Source organism: Mustela nigripes, chromosome 13, assembly GCF_022355385.1.
Source record: "Mustela nigripes isolate SB6536 chromosome 13, MUSNIG.SB6536, whole genome shotgun sequence".
NCBI lineage: Eukaryota > Metazoa > Chordata > Mammalia > Carnivora > Mustelidae > Mustela > Mustela nigripes.
In genome coordinates, this window is record NC_081569.1 from 66,683,864 (window position 1) to 66,702,030 (window position 18,167).

The 18,167-nt window shown below is 40.6% G+C and overlaps 1 protein-coding gene across 1 annotated transcript in view; it reads right to left on the reverse strand.

The window, feature by feature from the left end:
• The window catches only part of FBN1 (fibrillin 1), a 232,288-nt gene that overhangs the window by 126,111 nt on the left and 88,010 nt on the right, over positions 1 to 18,167 (reverse strand). The window contains exon 6 of the mRNA XM_059372774.1: positions 96 to 293. Coding sequence (XP_059228757.1) covers positions 96 to 293 — 198 coding nt within the window. The remainder of the gene's footprint in view (positions 1 to 95; positions 294 to 18,167) is intronic.

Genomic DNA, 18,167 nt, shown 5'->3' on the forward strand with positions numbered 1-18,167 from the left:
ACACCGCTTTTCCATTCTCTCCAACTTCACTGGAGAATGGCTCTCCAGAGCAAATAAGATGAATCCATGAATAACTCCATAGGCCAGAGGCTTACCTTGACAGGCTCCCGTGCGGATATTTGGAATGAAGCCTCGGCGGCAGGGGTGGGGCTGGGCAGGGCACATCTCACAGGGGTGGCCCCAGGCTCGGCCCACCGTGGCACAGCAGAGTGTCTTGGTGCAAACAATTCCGCTGAGCTGTCCCTGGCACATCTGGTTGCTGACCACAGTAAAACATGGGCCTGTCCTGTAATCTGAAAATAAAGAAGAATTCCATGAAGGTCCAGAAAAGCAGGAACCATCACGCAGAGGAACAGCTGTGCCCCATCTCGCCTGACTCTAAATTGGGTAAGAGTCTTCAGGGATGGAATCACACATCAGTGACTCTGTGTGAAGCCTTGGGCAGACCGTTCTTATCACTCACCTCCATGTTCCTCACCTAGGACACAGGGATAAAAACACCAATTCCTACTCACTGTGAAGACACCATTTTAAGATCAAATGAGTAAATAAAAAACACTTTACAACAGCGTTGTACGTACACAGCGTTATGACATTAATATACATTCATTCACTCAAAAATATGTGTCAGTCACAAAAATATGTGCCTACTATAAATCAGGCCCTGTGCTTGATGTGGAAATTTAAATGATTAAAAGAGATCAAATCCCTGTCCTCATGGAGCTTACAGTCTATTATTATTCATGCTAGAGAAAGCAAAAAATGTCCAAGTTTGCAATGAGGCAAGTCATGGCACCTTCTTCCTGGCAGTTCCTAGAACAAAAGAAATGGGTTACTCATTTCTTTTGGATTGGGCCCATCCTATTTCAAATACAAAAAATAAGAAAGCAAACAAATAAGTAAGCCTTTTAAAATATTTACCCATGTGAAGACATTAGGTATTTAAGGTAAAGAGTAAGGACATTGGTCCAAAATCATTCTAACCCTTGGGCAAAAGTCCATCTTCAAGCGGACAGGGATAGGTGGAGGCCACAGGAGAATTTCCAAGTACTAAAAAAAATCTGCCTCAATTTTTGTTCTATTCTGTTTTGTTTTGCCAAAAGGAGAAAGTCAATCTGGATTCAACAGCCAAAAAACAAGGAAGATGAACACATTGTGAGCAGAGAAGACCAAAGTCCGGCTGTCCTCAGTCTCTCTCTCAGAGAAATTGAGACCATAATACCTTCTCCTGTTCTACAGCGACCTTGACAAATAAGGGAAGCTGAGGTGTGACAAGACCCATGAGTGTCCACCCACTGCCCAAAACTGCATGCTTCCCCATGTCATTTTCAGAAATGCATAGGTAGTTTCCTGAGTCCAGGGATCCAGTAGAAAATAAATAACTCCAGTAAGTTCCTTTCACCACTGAATTCTACAGCTTATGAAAGTCACCATGTGTGCTGATGAAACCTCTGGGTTAGGTTTTGATTTTTATTCTTTCTTTCTCTAGGGAGGGAGGCACGCCTCTGTTCTGTGTATTCTCTCCAGCTTTCTCTGCTGCAGTTAGGACCCCGCACTCCCTCTCACTAAATGTTCTTCCTCACTCTCCCTTTTTTCTTGCCTGGAATGAGCCACCCGGGCTCAATGGCACTGCCTTAATGCCCATGCTGCCCTAATGTCCATGTGGAAAGACGAGCTTTCTGAGCAGTTCCTAAAACAAAACACCACCCACTCAAGTTCCGCAAGAGGACAAGGCCCAAATTATGGTAGCACAGACAGCATGCTCAAAGTGTCAAGTCCCCATCTCCACATCTCCCTTTCCATGCAAGTGCTTGCCAAACCGTGCTGTGTGTATTGCTGATAGGTTGCAAGATGGCTTTAGATGGTCAGGTTTTAATAGTCACTTGTCAATTCTAATTTGTATTATTAAAAATCATAACCATAACGGACTCATATTTCACAAATACCTTTGCTATGATGAGGGTGAATTTAAAAAGTTTAACTCAATTTAAAGAAAAATATTAAGTAAACACAGGTACAGGATATGCAAACAGGTCAAAAAGTTGTTTAGCTTATACGTAAACACCACCAGTGTCCCAAAAACTAACCTTATACCTTTCTTTCCCTTGAGTTTCTAATGTTCTGGCTCCACCCACCTTTCTAGCCTCATCTTGTTGCTTTCTCAGTTTATTGTCTTTTTCCTTTGTTCGTGCATTTATTTTAGCCTACTGATTATTTTTCAGTTTTATATAGCCAAATGCTAGGTATATTTTATTTAATATGTTTCAAAATATGTCAGATCTATTCAAAATCTATTTTCTTACATAGCATTGAATTCAAGTAAGAATACAAAAATTAGGGGCACCTGCGTGGCTCAGTGGGTTAAAGCCTCTGCTTTCCATTCAGGTCACGACCCCAGGGTCCTGGGATCGAGTCCCGCATCGGGCTCTCTGCTCAGCAGGGAGCCTGCTTCCCCCCACCCCCTCTGCCTGCCTCCTGCCTACTTGTGATCTCTCTCTCTCTGTCAAATAAATAAGTAAAATATTAAAAAAAAAATACAAAATTTAAATGCTGTTGAATAGATCTCCACCCTCATTTCATTCTTTCAATAAAGAAAAATGACAGGGGCGCCTGGGTGGCTCAGCAGGTTAAAGCCTCTGCCTTCGGCTCCGGTCATGATCCCAGGGTTCTGGGATCGAGCCCCGCATCGGGCTCTCTGCTCAGTGGGAGCCTGCTTCCTCCTCTCTCGCTCTCTCTCTCTCTGCCTACTTGTGATCTCTGTCTGTCAAATAAATAAGAAAAAAAAAAAAAAAGAAAATAAAAATGACAACACCATGACAGTTTGCAGCAAAAGTTCTCTTAAAGGCAGTAAACACATGGGCAAAGTCAAATGCTGTAATCCTTCATTATTTGGCTCAATTCTTCCAAATATTACCTATAGGCATTTAATAAATCTTTATCTAACATACAGCATTTCTTTTTTTAACATTTTATTACATATTTTTGTGATTCAAAAATAGTTATTTCAGATAATTAGGAAAAGGTAGCAATATAAACAAGAAAATAAAAATCACATGTAACTCCACCTAAAGAAATCTTTTATACATATTGGTTATATTACCTTAACCTAATTTTACACGTGTTTTTTTTTCTTTATCACAAAATAGGAACTATATTAAATCTATAATTTTGAATCTTAACAGTGCCCAAAGCATATTCCCATGTAACCACTATTCCAAAATATGATTTTAACTGTTGCACTAATGGGTCTATTTAATGGATAATTTTCCATCAAATTATAACATAATTTATTCAATAATTTTCTTACTGTGTGTCATTTAAATTGTTTCCAATTCTTCATTATTACAGAGAGCATTCACCATACATCACTGATGAACTCCTTGAGGATGAAAAATGTATAGTCTCATGAAACAGCCACCAAGATTTTTATAACTACATATGCATATTATATTTCTCAGGCTAGAAAGATCATAGCAACATAATCTTTTATTTAAAAAAATAAATAAAGCCTTCTGTGTTAGGTTACAAGGAAAGAAACAGAAGTTTGTTTCTTATCTTAATTTACGGAGGTAAGTGCAAGTGCTTGGATCAAACAGGCTCATGATGGCATGACATTTTCAATCTTTAAAAAACATAATGGAACATGAATTTGAATTTACAGTCCTCTCTTCGACACTGCTTGGATTTGGTTTTGCTGCTCATTTGTCAAGAGAGCCTACCAGAAAGATTTATATATGAGGATCACAGAGACTTAGGGTAGATGCAAACACTTGTTTTGAGACTGACACCAGCAAAATCAAGGCACTCTACAAAATACTAAAACAATCTGATTCAGTCCTATCTGACATGGCCTCATGACTTCAGACATGAATTCCTCATTGGGAGACCGTCATAAAAAGAAAATAACCTTCAGACTTTCCCAGGTCAGTGACTTTTTACTCTCATTTCAACATGAAATGCATGGACTAGAAATGGCAACTATTGGAGTGCCTGGGCGGCTCAGTCGTTAAGCATCTGCCTTTGCCTCAGGTCATGATCCCAGCGTTCTGGGATCAAGCCCCACATCAGGCTCCCTGCTCAACGGGAAACCTACTTCTCCCTCTCCCACTCCCCCTGCTGTGTTCCCTCTCTTGCTATGTCTCTCTCTGTCAAATAAATAAATAAAATCTTAAAAGAAAAAAAAAAGAAAGAAAGAAATGGCAACAGTTAATTCTGACAGTTTTCATTAGGCATCTCTAGAGTGCATAGGGACCCAACTTTATTAAATATACTGGATATTTGGCAAACAGTTGGGAGTATGTATAACAGAATCTAGACTTAACACATTTCTAAATAATGCTATGGACAGAAAACCAAACCATTTGACAGTGCAGATTAGTAAGTGGACATAAAATGTATTTGTAGGGCCACATTTTCAATAAAAATTGCTGAGTGCAGAGAGAGAGGCATAATCTGGATGAAACAGAATTGGACCTAAAAACCTCTTGGAAGGTAAATGCTCTATTAACATGGTTTTCAAATGTCATTCTGATTTGGCAGCATGTGCTTTTTGTCCTGTGCTTCATTTAGATTGCCAAAGTTATGCTGTTTTTTGTCCAATACTTTAACCACAGGGGGGAAAAAAAAAAAACTGCCCACACTCCCAATTCCTTACTAATAATCCAATTATTTACAATTATTCCCATAGCACTTACGTGATACTAGGCTAAATTTACATACTCTTTTTTTTCAGATAGTCCCAGCACGAGACAGGGAATGTGCCTAATTCAATGCTTGGGTAATGTCTGACTCATTCCTTCAACGTAAATCATTACTCCTAATGCAACTAAAATATAGTATTAAAAATACTTTCTGTTGGCAAACTGTTTCACTCACTTCCCCATAAGACCTCCATGAACTAGGGCAAAGCGCCAAGCCTCTCCTAAATTAAAATGCAATTTTAATTGTTTTTAACTGGCTTACTTTAGTGTGGCTTGTTCATGGGAAATTCTGCATCTACGTGTTCCCATTCTGAGTGGTTGAGGCTCTAGGGCTATTTCACCGTCCTCGTAGATTTAGCCTCAAGGCTTAGGATCTGATCAACGTGTATGTGTGGCTTCAGATCCTCAGCCCTTTCCCAGAGCTGTGGCTCAGAATGCTGGGACCCACAGTGGTATCTTGCTTTCATTTGTAACCAGACTTCACCCTGAAGCAAAGGCATCATGTGCAGAGAAAGAATATTCTGTGGTATAACGAATTCTTGTCACTCCTACCCAGTCGCTAAACCACAAACTACAGGGAAGGCACAAGGATATAATTTGGGGGCAGTAGGCTCCAATTATATTAAATCCTTCTTTTCATAAAAATTACAAACAAAAGAATGAGATATCAATTTATCCATGACAGGGTCACAGCATGCTTCTTCCTTTCAGGTAGGTTGGCCTGGGATGCATTAAACTCCTAACGTGTGGAACGTGAATACAACCCCCTGAGGAAAGAGTTCAAGAACTTTCAGTCTGAGGAAAATTAAGGCAAAGCAGTTCCATGATCATCATTAGTCTCATAACTGATGCTATTTCTTCTTTCTCCAATTATTCTTAACCCTAGGACATAACCAAATCACCTGGGGAAGTTTGGCAAAATACTAATGCTTGGGCCTCACCCCAGCCTTCCCAAAGCTCCTCCCCCTCCCCCACTCTCATCCCCTAGAATCCAATTCAATAGACGTGGCATGGAGCCTGGGTGTCTGCCTTTTGCAAAAGCCCCCCAAAATGATTTTGCCCTCTAGGGCTCTAAGTTCAATCTCTCTCTCTCTCTCTCTCCTCTCTCTCTCAACTTTTATTGAGAAGTGCTTCTGTTCCATTATTAATTGGAGGTGTCTGCAAGATAGCTGACTGCTTACCTGAAGGTCTAACCTGAGAAATGTGAAAAGCCCATGAGCTGGGATCACTGCCACTCAATATAGTCCAATTCCATTGTGCTCATTTCCATAGTGTTGACTGATTATGAGGCTCTTCACTATGTCCTTGATTAATTATACCAACCACAAGCTCACTAAAGCAAACAACAAATCAAAATTTAAGAAGGCTAACCACCCACTGCTCCACTGTCCTAACAGTCAACTGACCTCACGTTTCTAAACTCTTCCCCTCCCAGTGTTACAAAGCACATCTAAATACATGACATCACTCCACTACCAGGAGCTCCCACTTCCAACTGCCCTGCCCAGTGCTAGACATGGTACCTGAGTGAAATGCCAGGGGGATTCTCCACCCAGGTTCCAAAGATGTTGATCAAAGCTAGCATCAGTAACACCAAAAGTTAAACTTTTAATTTCCTCAAGAATTGCACTCTTATAGATCACCTTGAAATACCTCCATGACTCCTGATTTCATTAAATAGAAAGTACTAAACATCATCTATGAAGTTTATGCCAAAAATAGTCAAACCTCAGACCCAACCTGTAGCAGAGAGGACATATGGGGTAGAAGAACAAGACAATGACACCAGAAGGCAACACTGAGAAAACCGAGAATGTGTGATTTTCAAAGGCAACTGTTCTGAACTTTTCCAAAGATAAATGACACCCCTCTTAAAAAAAAGAAACATGTAAAGGGATTATTTATATTAAAAAGATATAATCACTGAACCTTAATTGGATTGTTTCAAAAAGAGATAACTGGGGAAATTTTATATGGGCCACACATTATATAATACTGTGGAACTGTTCTTTTAGATATGGTCATGGTATTTTGGTTATCTATGAAGTAAAGTGTGATGTATGCAACTTAATTTTCAAGTGATTCAGCAAAACAGACAACAAATATATATAAGTATATACCTAGATGTTATAAATATATAATATATAATTACATTTATATATTATGTACTAATATTTAATACATATTATATAATATTAATATACATTTATATATACACACAAACAAATAAGCACAGAGAATATTATGTGTATAGAAGTGGAAAAATGTTAAAAACATTTAATGCAGATAGAAGGTATATGGGTATATTTTATATTATTATTTCAACTTTAATGTAAGTTTGTATAATGTAATGTAAGTGTTTAATAATAAAAATTCTGAGGGCATAAGAATTCTTTCCTGGGCTACTTGTCCTATGCAATATTGTCTCTTTCATTTCGTCCAAGCTATGCTATTCTTTTTTAAATGACAAAATAAATTGAGCTTTTGGCAAAATTTACTAAGTTACATTGTGCAAAATGTTTATCGTTTAGTGACTATATCTAAGATGGAGCTTCACTATTAACTAATTTTTAAAAATTTAGAAATAGGGCACAAGAATAAGCACGAAACTCTTTTGTTAACATTTGCTGACTTTTAACTTCTCTAATTATAAAAGTATTAACCATTATAAATTTTAATATAAATATCATTCAAAACTACAGAAACAAGGTGTGGTATACCTTTTAATTGTAACATGCAGACTAAGTAGTTGACCAAATCCAGACCATAGTTCTGGAACCTGATTATGTGCAGCAGCAACTCAACCACAAAAGACTGTTACCACATTTTATTCTGTTCCAGGATGAAGAAAACAGCATGCAATCTTGTTCAGAGAAGAGAATATCTCATGTCTGAATAATTTTTTTTAAGATTTTTATTTATTTATTTGACAGAGAGATTACAAGTAGACAGCAGAGAGGCAGGCAGAGAGAGAGAGAGGAGGAAGCAGGCTCCCTGCTGAGCGGAGATCCTGACACGGGACTCAATCCCAGGACCCTGAGATCATGACCTGAGCCTAAGGCAGCGGCTTAACCCACTAAGCCACCCAGGTGCCCCATGTCTGAATAATTATTGTCCTGACACCATTTGTCCCCTCACTGTACATCCTACGAGTCTTGACTGATTCTCACTTTCCCCCAATGTTATCGCCAAACCACCTTTACTAGGGGAAAAAAAAAAAAAAAAAAAAGAGTGGTGGGGTGGCTAGAACTCAAATTCTGGGTTGGGTGACATATTTACCATGAAGATAATAAAATCATAGAGTGTCTTCATTTTTTGTGGCCTGCAAATTGCACATTCAAGAACCAGCTGGCTCTGATTTATGCACTTTGAAAACGGCTTGCATGAACGCCGTGTAACACCAAACTGCAGTTTCACCACAGAGAATCAGCTATTGAACAGCAAGACAAAAACAATAGTATTATATAACCATATGATTTATTTGTTCTTTTATATTTTCTTCAAAGCCACCAAGCATAAAACATTCCCTACATTCCAAAAGCAAGATTAATAACATAAGAGTAAAGGGCCCTGTGATCAATGATATTAAATATAACTTTCCAGGGCTGACATATTCCTTAGATCAACTTGTGTATCTTAAAAGTGCCTTGTAATATTGCTTAATTTCCAAATACAAAATCTATCTGAAGGGAATTGTTTCTGAAGGATTCTAATGGAAAGTTTACTGTTAAAATTGGAAAATCATAATTATAAATGAGATTTTCACATTTAGAGAATAAAGGCCTATGCTTATAAAGGGGCAATAAAAATTAACTGATTGGTGTTACTCCAATGTAGGTTCCACCAACATGAGATGGTTAGAAGAGGCAAATTCATTGAGACAAAGTAGAATGGTGGTTGCCAGGGGCTGAAGGGAGCAAGGAGTGGGGAGTTCTTGTTTAGTGGGTCTAGTTTCAGTTCAAGAAGGTGAAAAAGTTCTGGAGACATGATGGTGGTGGTTGTACACTATGTGAGTGTATTTAGTGCCACTGAACCACATATCTAAATATGGCTAAAATGGCAAATTGTGTGTTGGGTATATTTTACCACAACAAAAATATCCCACTGCATAAAATAAAATCAGACATTCCGACTTCCATGATCAGATTCAATGGGTAAGCATTACAGTTGTAAAATGTAATCAGGAATTTCTTCATTCAGGGACGCCTGGGTGGCTCAGTTGGTTAAGCGGCTGCCTTCGGCTCAGGTCATGATCCCAGCGTCCTAGGATTGAGTCCCACATCGGGCTCCCTGCTGAGCCCTCTGCCTCTGCCTGCCACTCTGTCTGCCTGTGCTCACTCTCTCTGACAAATAAATAAATAAAATCTTTAAAAAAAAAAAAAAAAAAAAGAATTGCTTCATTCAACAAATATTTACCGAGCTACTGTGCTGTATCAGCGAGCAGCATGAGAAAGTCCCTGACCACATGGAATTTACCATCTGGCAGGGAAAGTAGTCAGCAGGTAGGTGAATAAATTTAAAATCATTTTAGATTTGAGGCTGTGATTATGTCTACAAATGAAGTAAGCATGCTGCCATGATAGAGAATAATTGGGGATACCCACCGTGGAAGCCTTCTTAGAGAAGATGGTTATTTATATGAAGGCCTAAAGGATGAGAGCAAGTCAGCCATGCAAAGTGAGAGTAAGTGATTCTGAGGTTTAAGACATAGTAAGAACAGTGGCTCCGAGCTGGGAGAGGGCCTGGCTTCTCCAGTAATGAGAGAAGGCCACTGTGACCAGAGCTCAAAGAGCAAGGGGAAAGAGGCACGCCACGGGGCTGGAACATTGGGCAGGGACTGGATTACACAGCACATTCCAGGCCATGGTCAAGAATTTGGATTCGGCCTGAAGCTCAGCAGGAAGCCCCTGAAAACACATGTGTTATTTTTAAAGCATACTGCATAGAGGGTTCAAGAGTAGAAATGGGAAGCTTGCAAGGAGGCTATTGAAGGGTCTGAGAAAAGATGGTGGTGGCTAACACAAAGGTGGTGACGCAGAAGGGGAGAGCTGCCAGCAGGTGGGGGTGTCTCTGGGGGGTGTCTGTGGGGGCCGAGAACCAACAGTGCTTAAAGATGGTTTGCATGCGAAGGGTGAGGGAAACTGAAAAGACAAGGATGACTTCAGGTTTCTGGCTCCAGAAGCTGGATATGTGGCCAGGCACTCACCAAAACTGGGAATCTGAGAAAAGATTAGACTAGAACTATGCAGCAACTTCTTCCTAGAAATATCACCAAAGGCAAGGAAAACAAGAGCAAAAATTAACTATTGGGACTTCACCAAGATAAAAAGCTTTTACTAAGCAAAGGAAAGAGTCAAGAAAACCAAAAGACAACTGACAGAATGGGAAAAGATATTGGCAAATGACATATCAGATAAAGGGCTAGTATCCAGAATCTAAAAAGAACTTATCAAACTCAATACCCAAAGAACAAAGAATCCAATCAAGAAATGGGCAGAAGACATGAATAGACATTTTGGCAAAGAAGACATCAAAATGGTCAACAGACACATGAAAAAGTGCTCAATGTCACTCAGCATCAGGGAAATACAAATCAAAAGCACAGTTAGATACCACCTCACACCAGTCGGAATGGCTAAAATTAACCAGTCAGGAAACAACAGATATTGGTGAGGATGAGGAAAAAGGGGGACCCTCTTACACTGTTGGTTGGCATGCAAGCTGGTGCAGCCACTTTGGAAAATAGCATGGAGATTCCTCAAAAATTTGAAAATAGAGCTACCCTATGACCCAGCAACTGCACTACTGGGTATTTACCTTAAAGATACAAATGTAGTGATCCGAAAGGGCACATGCACCCAAATGTTTATAGCAGCAATATCCACAATAGCCAAACTATGGAAAGAACCCAGATGTCCACCAACAGATGAATGGATAAAGAAGATGTGGTGTACACACACACACACACACACACACACACACACACACACACACAATGGAATACTATGCAGCCATCAAAAGAAATGAAATCTTGCCAATTGTAATGACATGGATGGAACTAGAGGATATTATGCTGAGTGAAATAAGTCAATCGGAGAAAGATAGTTATCATATGATCTCCCTGATATGAGGAGTCTGAAAGGCAATGTGAGAGGTTGGAGAGTAGGGAAGGAAAAAATGAAACAAGATGGGATCGGGAGGGGGACAAACCATGAGACTCCTAATCTCACAAAACAAACTGAGGGTTGCTGGGGGGAGGGAGGTAAGGAGAGGGTAGTTGGGTTATGGACATTGGGGAGGGTATGTGCTATGGTAAGTGCTGTGAAGTGTGTAAGCCTAATGATTCACAGACCTGTACCCCTGGGGCTAATAATACATTATATGTTAATAATTTTTTTTTTAAGTCGAAAATAGAGCTACCGTGTGACCCAGCAATTGCACTAGTGGGTATTTATCCTAAAGATACAAATGTAGTGATCTGAAGGGTCATGTGCACCCCAATGTTTATAGCAGCAATGTCCACAATAACAAAACTGTGGAAAGAGCCCAGATAGCCATCAAGAGATGAATGGCTAACTTGGGAAAATAGCATGGAAGTTCCTCAAAAAGTTGAAAATAGAGCTACCCTACGACCCAGCAATGGCACTACTGGGTATTTACCCTAAAGATACAAATAATGATCTGAAGGGGCACGTGCACCTGAATGTTTATAGCAGCTATGTCGATAATAGCCAAACTACGGAAAGAACCTAGATGTCCATCAACAGATGAATGGATAAAGAAGATGTGGTATATATGTATACAATGGAATACTATGCTGCCATCAAAGGAAATGAAATCTTGCCATTTGTAATGATGTGGATGGAACTAGAGAGTATTATGGTGAGGGAAATAAGTCAGAGAAAGACAGCTATCATATGATCTGATATGAGGAATTTGAGAGGCAGGGCAGGGAATTGTGGAGGTAGGGAAGGAAAGAATGAAAGCAGATGGGATTGGGAGGGAGCCAAACCATGAGAGACTCTTAATCTCACAAAACAAACTGAGGGTTGCTGGGGGGTAGGGGAGTAGGGTTAGGGTGGCTGGGTTATGGACATTGGAGAAGGTATGTGCTATGGTGAGTGCTGTGAAATGTTTAAGCCTGATGATTCAGAGAACTGTAGCCCTGAAAAAATAATACATATGTTAATAAAAATAATTTTTAAAAAAGATTCAAAAAAACAGATGAATGGCTAAAGATGTGGTGTATACACACACAACACACACACACACACACACACACACATACACACACACTGGAATACTATGCAGCCATCAAAAACCCCGAAATCTTGCCATTTGCAACAACATGGATGGAACTAGAGGGTATTATGCAAAGCAAAATAAGTCAATCAGAGAAAGACAATTATCACATGATCTCTCTGATATAAGGAATTTGAGAGGCAGGGTGGGGGGTTGTCGGGGTAGGGAGGCAAAAATGAAACATGATGGGATCGGGTAGGGAAACAAACCATAAGAGACTCTTACTCTCAGGAAACAAACTGAGGGTTGCTGGTGGGAGGGTAGGGATAGGGCAGCTGGGTGATGGACACTGGGGAGGGTATGTGATATGGTGGGTGCTATGAATTGTGTAAGACTGACAAATCATAGACCTGTACCCTTGGGGCAAATAATACATTATATGTTAATTTTTTTAAAAAGATTAGGCTCAAACTATCAATAATCATTATGAAAGGTCTTCACACTTTCATGAAGTACCAAGTACAGGACAAGTGACTTGAATGGATGAGGCTGGCCCTGCATAAAACAATATTATCTGTACATCTTGATGCTATAAAACTTATGTATAATAAAGTTACATCTTGGTCTGTGCATTTCAGCTTCTACACTACATTTCTTGCCCTTCCCTTCCTCTTTTTGAGCAAGCATGTGGTCATATCACATTCACATATTGATGTATAAAGTATATGGTTGAAATTCTTCCTTCAAACATGTTTGGCCAGTTCTCACAGAAACCCGAGTGTTAAGTACACATGGCTCAGACCAACAATCTGTGATGGAATCCTGGCGTGTGGGTGGGATTTCCTCCAGAGGAACTTCACTGCTGCTTCTACAAAATGACAGGGCAAGGGAATCCAAGACCACTAGGATGCTCGCTGCCAGCCCTAAGTTCATTCTACAGGAAATTGATACATACCACACTCCGATGATATTATCAATTCCTAGAGATCTGGTGAAAAACTTAAGGGGAGGACAAAAGTTCAGCTATTTAACCACAACTGAGAAATGGCTCATATCAATTGGGCTTTCTGTACCATCAAGACAGATCTATGACAGTGAGATGGCTTAGATACATTGGTTGAAAAGTGTTATTTCTAGAACTGGCTTTTTACCAAATATTCATTTGCTTATGGGTACATGATTACATAGGCTGCTCTTCTCTTCCACCCTTGTCTGTCTGTCTCTGTCTCTGTCTCTCTGTCACACACACACACACACACACACACACACAAGCACTGAACTATGATAATATATTATCAGGTAGTTCTCAAGATGACCCTCCTATTCTCAGAACTTTTCTTCGGAAGAAAACGTCTGATGAATGAAAACTTCCGGAGACTGTTTCCAGCTCGGGTTTGGCACTGAACTCAACTGAAGAAAGACAAGTTGGAAGAAAGTACAAGCATTACTCAGAACACGTGAGTGAACTGTGCCGAAGTCAGGCATGGAAGCTGAGGGAATGGGAGAGGCCACAGTTCCAAATCCTGGTTAGGTTCATTTGATTTATCAACAAAAGAAGATTCCTGATTAAAAATCTGAGCATGCTCAGATATCAAAACATGGCAGAACACTGATTTTCTGAGAAACCAAAGAGTAAAAGCATTAGAACCTTAGAACTACATTTTTGCTGCTATTTCACAGTTATCCATTTTTAAGATCTTTGACATGGACCGAGAACATATTACCAACTGGACAATCATGACCGCTCCTGGCCTCTTGGCAGCTTCCCTGTAACATACAGGTTTGGATGTTCTGGGACATGTATGTTGCATAGGTGACAACAGTTTTAAAGCATCAAATAACTTCACAGTAAGCAGCATGCTCTTTGGAAGTAAAAATTATGTTCTGCTCACCCCAGGTAAATAATCTGAGGAGCTAAGGGTGAGTGCTATGCTACACAGGCAACGGGTCAATCCAGTTGTAGCTAAGTTTTACCTCATGCAGCTGCTGGGAAGACGGCTCAGAAATTTCCATTCTCTAGAACTGGAAAGAAAATCTCAAGTTGCTCCTGAGACTATGAGGTCTACAACTATTAAATCGTGTACTGTCTGAACACTAAAGGGGCACTGTGTCACTCTGTTCTCTCTTACCACTTACTAAAGATTTACATCAGCTTGGCCAGACATTGGGTTTCATCTGAGGCAGCTACTTAGATATGTGTGGAAAGTGCATATGGTCAGAAAATAATAAGAGACAGCATTAAAAGTGGTTTAACATGCCCCAAGAGGCAAGCCAAACACCACAATTTTCTCCAACTGTGGAAGAAAAAACAACTTGAGCCAGATTTTGGCTCTCTGGATGTATGAACAGGTCTATATTGTATTCCCTTGGATATTTACGAAGCATGTTAACAATAATTAAAATTGAATTTCCAAACCTTTAAGGGTAAAAGTTAGGAATATAATATCAGTGACCTTGGAGAGTGTTATAGTTCAGTCTACATCACATTCACCATCCTGGGATTTAACTACTGATATTCAAAACCCACAGCTCCTGCACAGAGCAACCGTTCTGAGGGCTTTTGCTCATGCAAACATCCTCTACTCAAACGGATGTTCCATTTTCTGCAGTAGTTTTACGGCCAAGAGTAGTGCCTTTGGGTTATCAGCATTCCGATTTCTCTGGTCTGCAATTCTTAACTTGATGATCACAGTTAATGGGGACCCCGGAGGTTCAAGAGCGCCCAGATTCTGCTCATAAGTCATGTGTCTGACAGAGCTGGACACAGTGAAGTGGCTCTGGTCTCTGAGTACCTGATCCAAGTGGGGCAATCGCATGTTCTCTTCAAGAAATTTGGAACTGGGATTGGGAAGTACTGGTCTTCATTGTTGCAGGGGGCAGGACCCCAGGTAAGGTTACCTCTGGGGTTCTAGGTCAATAGGTATTTAAAGAGAGCACAGAACATGTCATTTGCATGAAGGAAAGATGATGTCTGAGGAGAGGAGCAAGGACAGAGAGCAGGTGGCCTCAGGAAGAGGCCGAGAGGGTGGCTGATTCCTGCTTCCAGGCCTCGATGAAGCCCTGGTGCTTACGGCCCTTGAGGTCCTGGGACATCCCAAGCATGAATCTCCTATTCTGCTTCAGCCAGTTTTGTTGCTTGGAACCAACTGCAACTGACCCATATAGGGTATGCATTTATATCTTTTTGGAGGAAGAAAGTCTATGATTTTCATCAGATTCTTCAAAGTATTCGTAGCTCAAAATAGGCTTAACCCTTTGCACCACTTAGGAAGTAATGAATAAGACTGGGGCACTATTTAGATAACTTGTCCCCATGGGCCAGAAGGAGTTTTGTAAAATACATACCTTGTCACTCTCAAAGAAAAGTGAAAATACAAACCCCTTCCCAGTTGGTAACACAAGCCCAAACACACACACCATTTGAGCAGCTACCCAATTACCGAGACTGTAACTCAACAGGGGCCGCATTAAGAACATATACTTGCAGAGAAGTTATCACTGCCATATAGAAGTCAGGAGCTAATCCTTAGTGACATGCAAAGTTCTGGCTGATTTTCCCCAAATGGCACCCGGCATTTATGGATGTTTTTACCTTGCCTGTTTAAGCAGAATACACTCTAGGGGTTGATTGAAAAGGCAGTAGGCCTAAAAAATCAGGAGGCCTGCTTTTCAGTCTTGGCTCAGCAACTAATTTGCTGTGCATCTTGAGTCAGATGCTCTGCCTATCTGATGGACTTCAAGTGGCCGAGGCATGGACCATTTAGATGCCCCAGTGGCCTCTCAGCTGGCCTGAGCCAGGACATAGCAGTGAGGTTAGGGAGAGAAGGTCACTTTCATCACCCAAGAAAGGCAGTGTGATAGAAGCTCATTTTTTCTTTCTTTCTTTCTCTTTCTTTTTTTCTAGATTTTATTATTTGACTGAAAGAGACACAGTGAGAGAGGGAACACAAGCAGGGGGAGTGGGAGAGGGAGAAGCCAGGCTTCCCGCCGAGCAGAAAGTCTGAAGTGGTACTCGATCCCAGGACCCTGGGATCATGATCTGAGTCAAAGGCAGACACTTAACAACTAAGCCACCCAGGCGCCCCAGAAGCTCACTTTTCTCACCAGACTTGTACCCCCCACCCTTCTTATTTTGGGGAAGGGCATCCCCATGGCCCAGATCACCTAGTCCACAAACTGGAAGGAGGTGTTACAGAAGTCCTCACACCCCACACTCAGTCATCCCTGCAAACCCCATAAAATATACCATCCTGACAGCTTCTTAATCAGCCCCTCCTCTACCACCCAACCATCTCTGCTTTGCCATGGATCCCCATTTCCTCTAACCACTTGGTAGTGAACCTAACTGGGTTAGAACCTAGGGCACTCTGTGGAATGGTCCCTACCAGCTTCATTTCTTGTCACTCGCCTCGGTGCAGTCCTTGTCTGGTGACACTGAGAGGACTAGGGTTCTTCAACTCATGTCCCTTCTGCTTGGATTGTGCTTCCTCCCCTATTTTCCAGCAAATCTCTCCTCTGGAAGTCTTGCCCTGATCACCCTCCTCTTCCTTCTTCTGTGGCACTAATTAAACCCCATCAAAATCACTGATGTATATGACTGTTTTTCATTTGACCATGAGCCTTAAAGATAAATATCTTATTTCATTAAATTTTATATCCCCAGAGCCTAGACTAGTTTATAGATCCATAGTAAGTTCTCAAGTATTTATGAATGAATGAATATGAAAAATGACATATCTCCCGTGAGCCTAAACCTATAATCTTGCGTACTAGTCATTCCCTTTGGCCAAGCCATAATTAACTGCTTGTGAGCCCCTGAATCTAACCCATCTGACTTGAATCCTTAAACTATGATGATCAGTGTGGCAGTGAGCACTCACCCGTGAGTCAGTTTCTTCTGCCCCCTGGGGTTGCCTTCCCAGGCAGGTAGTATGAGTAGTACATGAAAACATGAATTGAAAATATTTACCAGAGTTCCTAGTTCTTCCATTTTTTCCCCTTCTTCCCACAGACACTATGGTTACAGATTACTGAGATATTCTGATATTCTTCAAAACAGATGACGCCACTGACCCATAGACCACAGGACATGTACCTTTTAATCTGTTCTGCAAGACAGACAGATTTGTTCTGAATCGGCTCTACTCTCTGGCTTGGCCTCCTCTTGTGAATCACAGTTAGGATTTGCAAAATAGAGTAAGAGTAAAGGCTGCCATAAAGATCAAGTCAAGCCTGATTCTTGCTCTGAGCAAGCTGAAAGGCACAGGTGGAGCTGCCTTGCTCCACTCTTTACAGTCCCTTTGTCCTTAGCTACCTTCCAGTCAGTAGTAGACATGTGCCCTGGTCTGTCAACAAGATGCAAGTGGAGGCCTACAAGATGGAGAGTCAAGGAAAGCTTTTCATTTTCTGATAACGTGAGACAAGTCACCTGGATAACACCCCTGATCTTTATCCTTTCATCCTTCTAGAAAGATGTGATGCCTAGAAGTCCATCAGCCAACCTGCCGTCATGAGGACAAAAGCCCATGCATGCAGGATGGTAAAGCAGTAAGGAAGAAGAGCCAATGGTCCTTGATGATATTTTTGATTCCTCCAAATTCATTTGTAACATAAGAAAAATTAATCCCTACTCCTTTAAGGCCCCGTGGTAGGGGTTTTTGTTAATTCATCCAAACTCATTCCTAACTAAAACGCCAAGTATGTGGATTTTGTTATTAGTTGATATATATATCAGTAAATGATCCAAGAGTAAGATATTGCATTTCTGAAATTCTTATGTAGCATATATTTTTAAAACTGAGACCAAAATGATTGAGCAAAGTGGATTAAGTGCATAAATAAATTACCCAAATTCAAAGGAGAATTCCAGATATTATTCCTTCATGAACTCATATTCTAAAAAGCAACTTAATTTTCCTTCCTGGCAATTGGATAAGGTGTCTTATGTTGGGACATGACTAGCCTCTGTTAACTTGCCCTAACGCTCTACTCTTAATGCATACACATTTTTAAATTAACTAACATAGAAAGAGTCACATGCATCAATACAACCGCCAGTTCTCATTTGTGGAATACATTCCATCTTTTAAAATAAGGTCACCCATACCTTTGTTTCTCTATTCTATTTTCAAAACAGTTGGGCTATTTTTTTTAATGTAATAGGCCCCACATATGGCCCTTAACTGAAAATAAAGACCACTATCCCCTCCCCCACAAGTTCTCCAT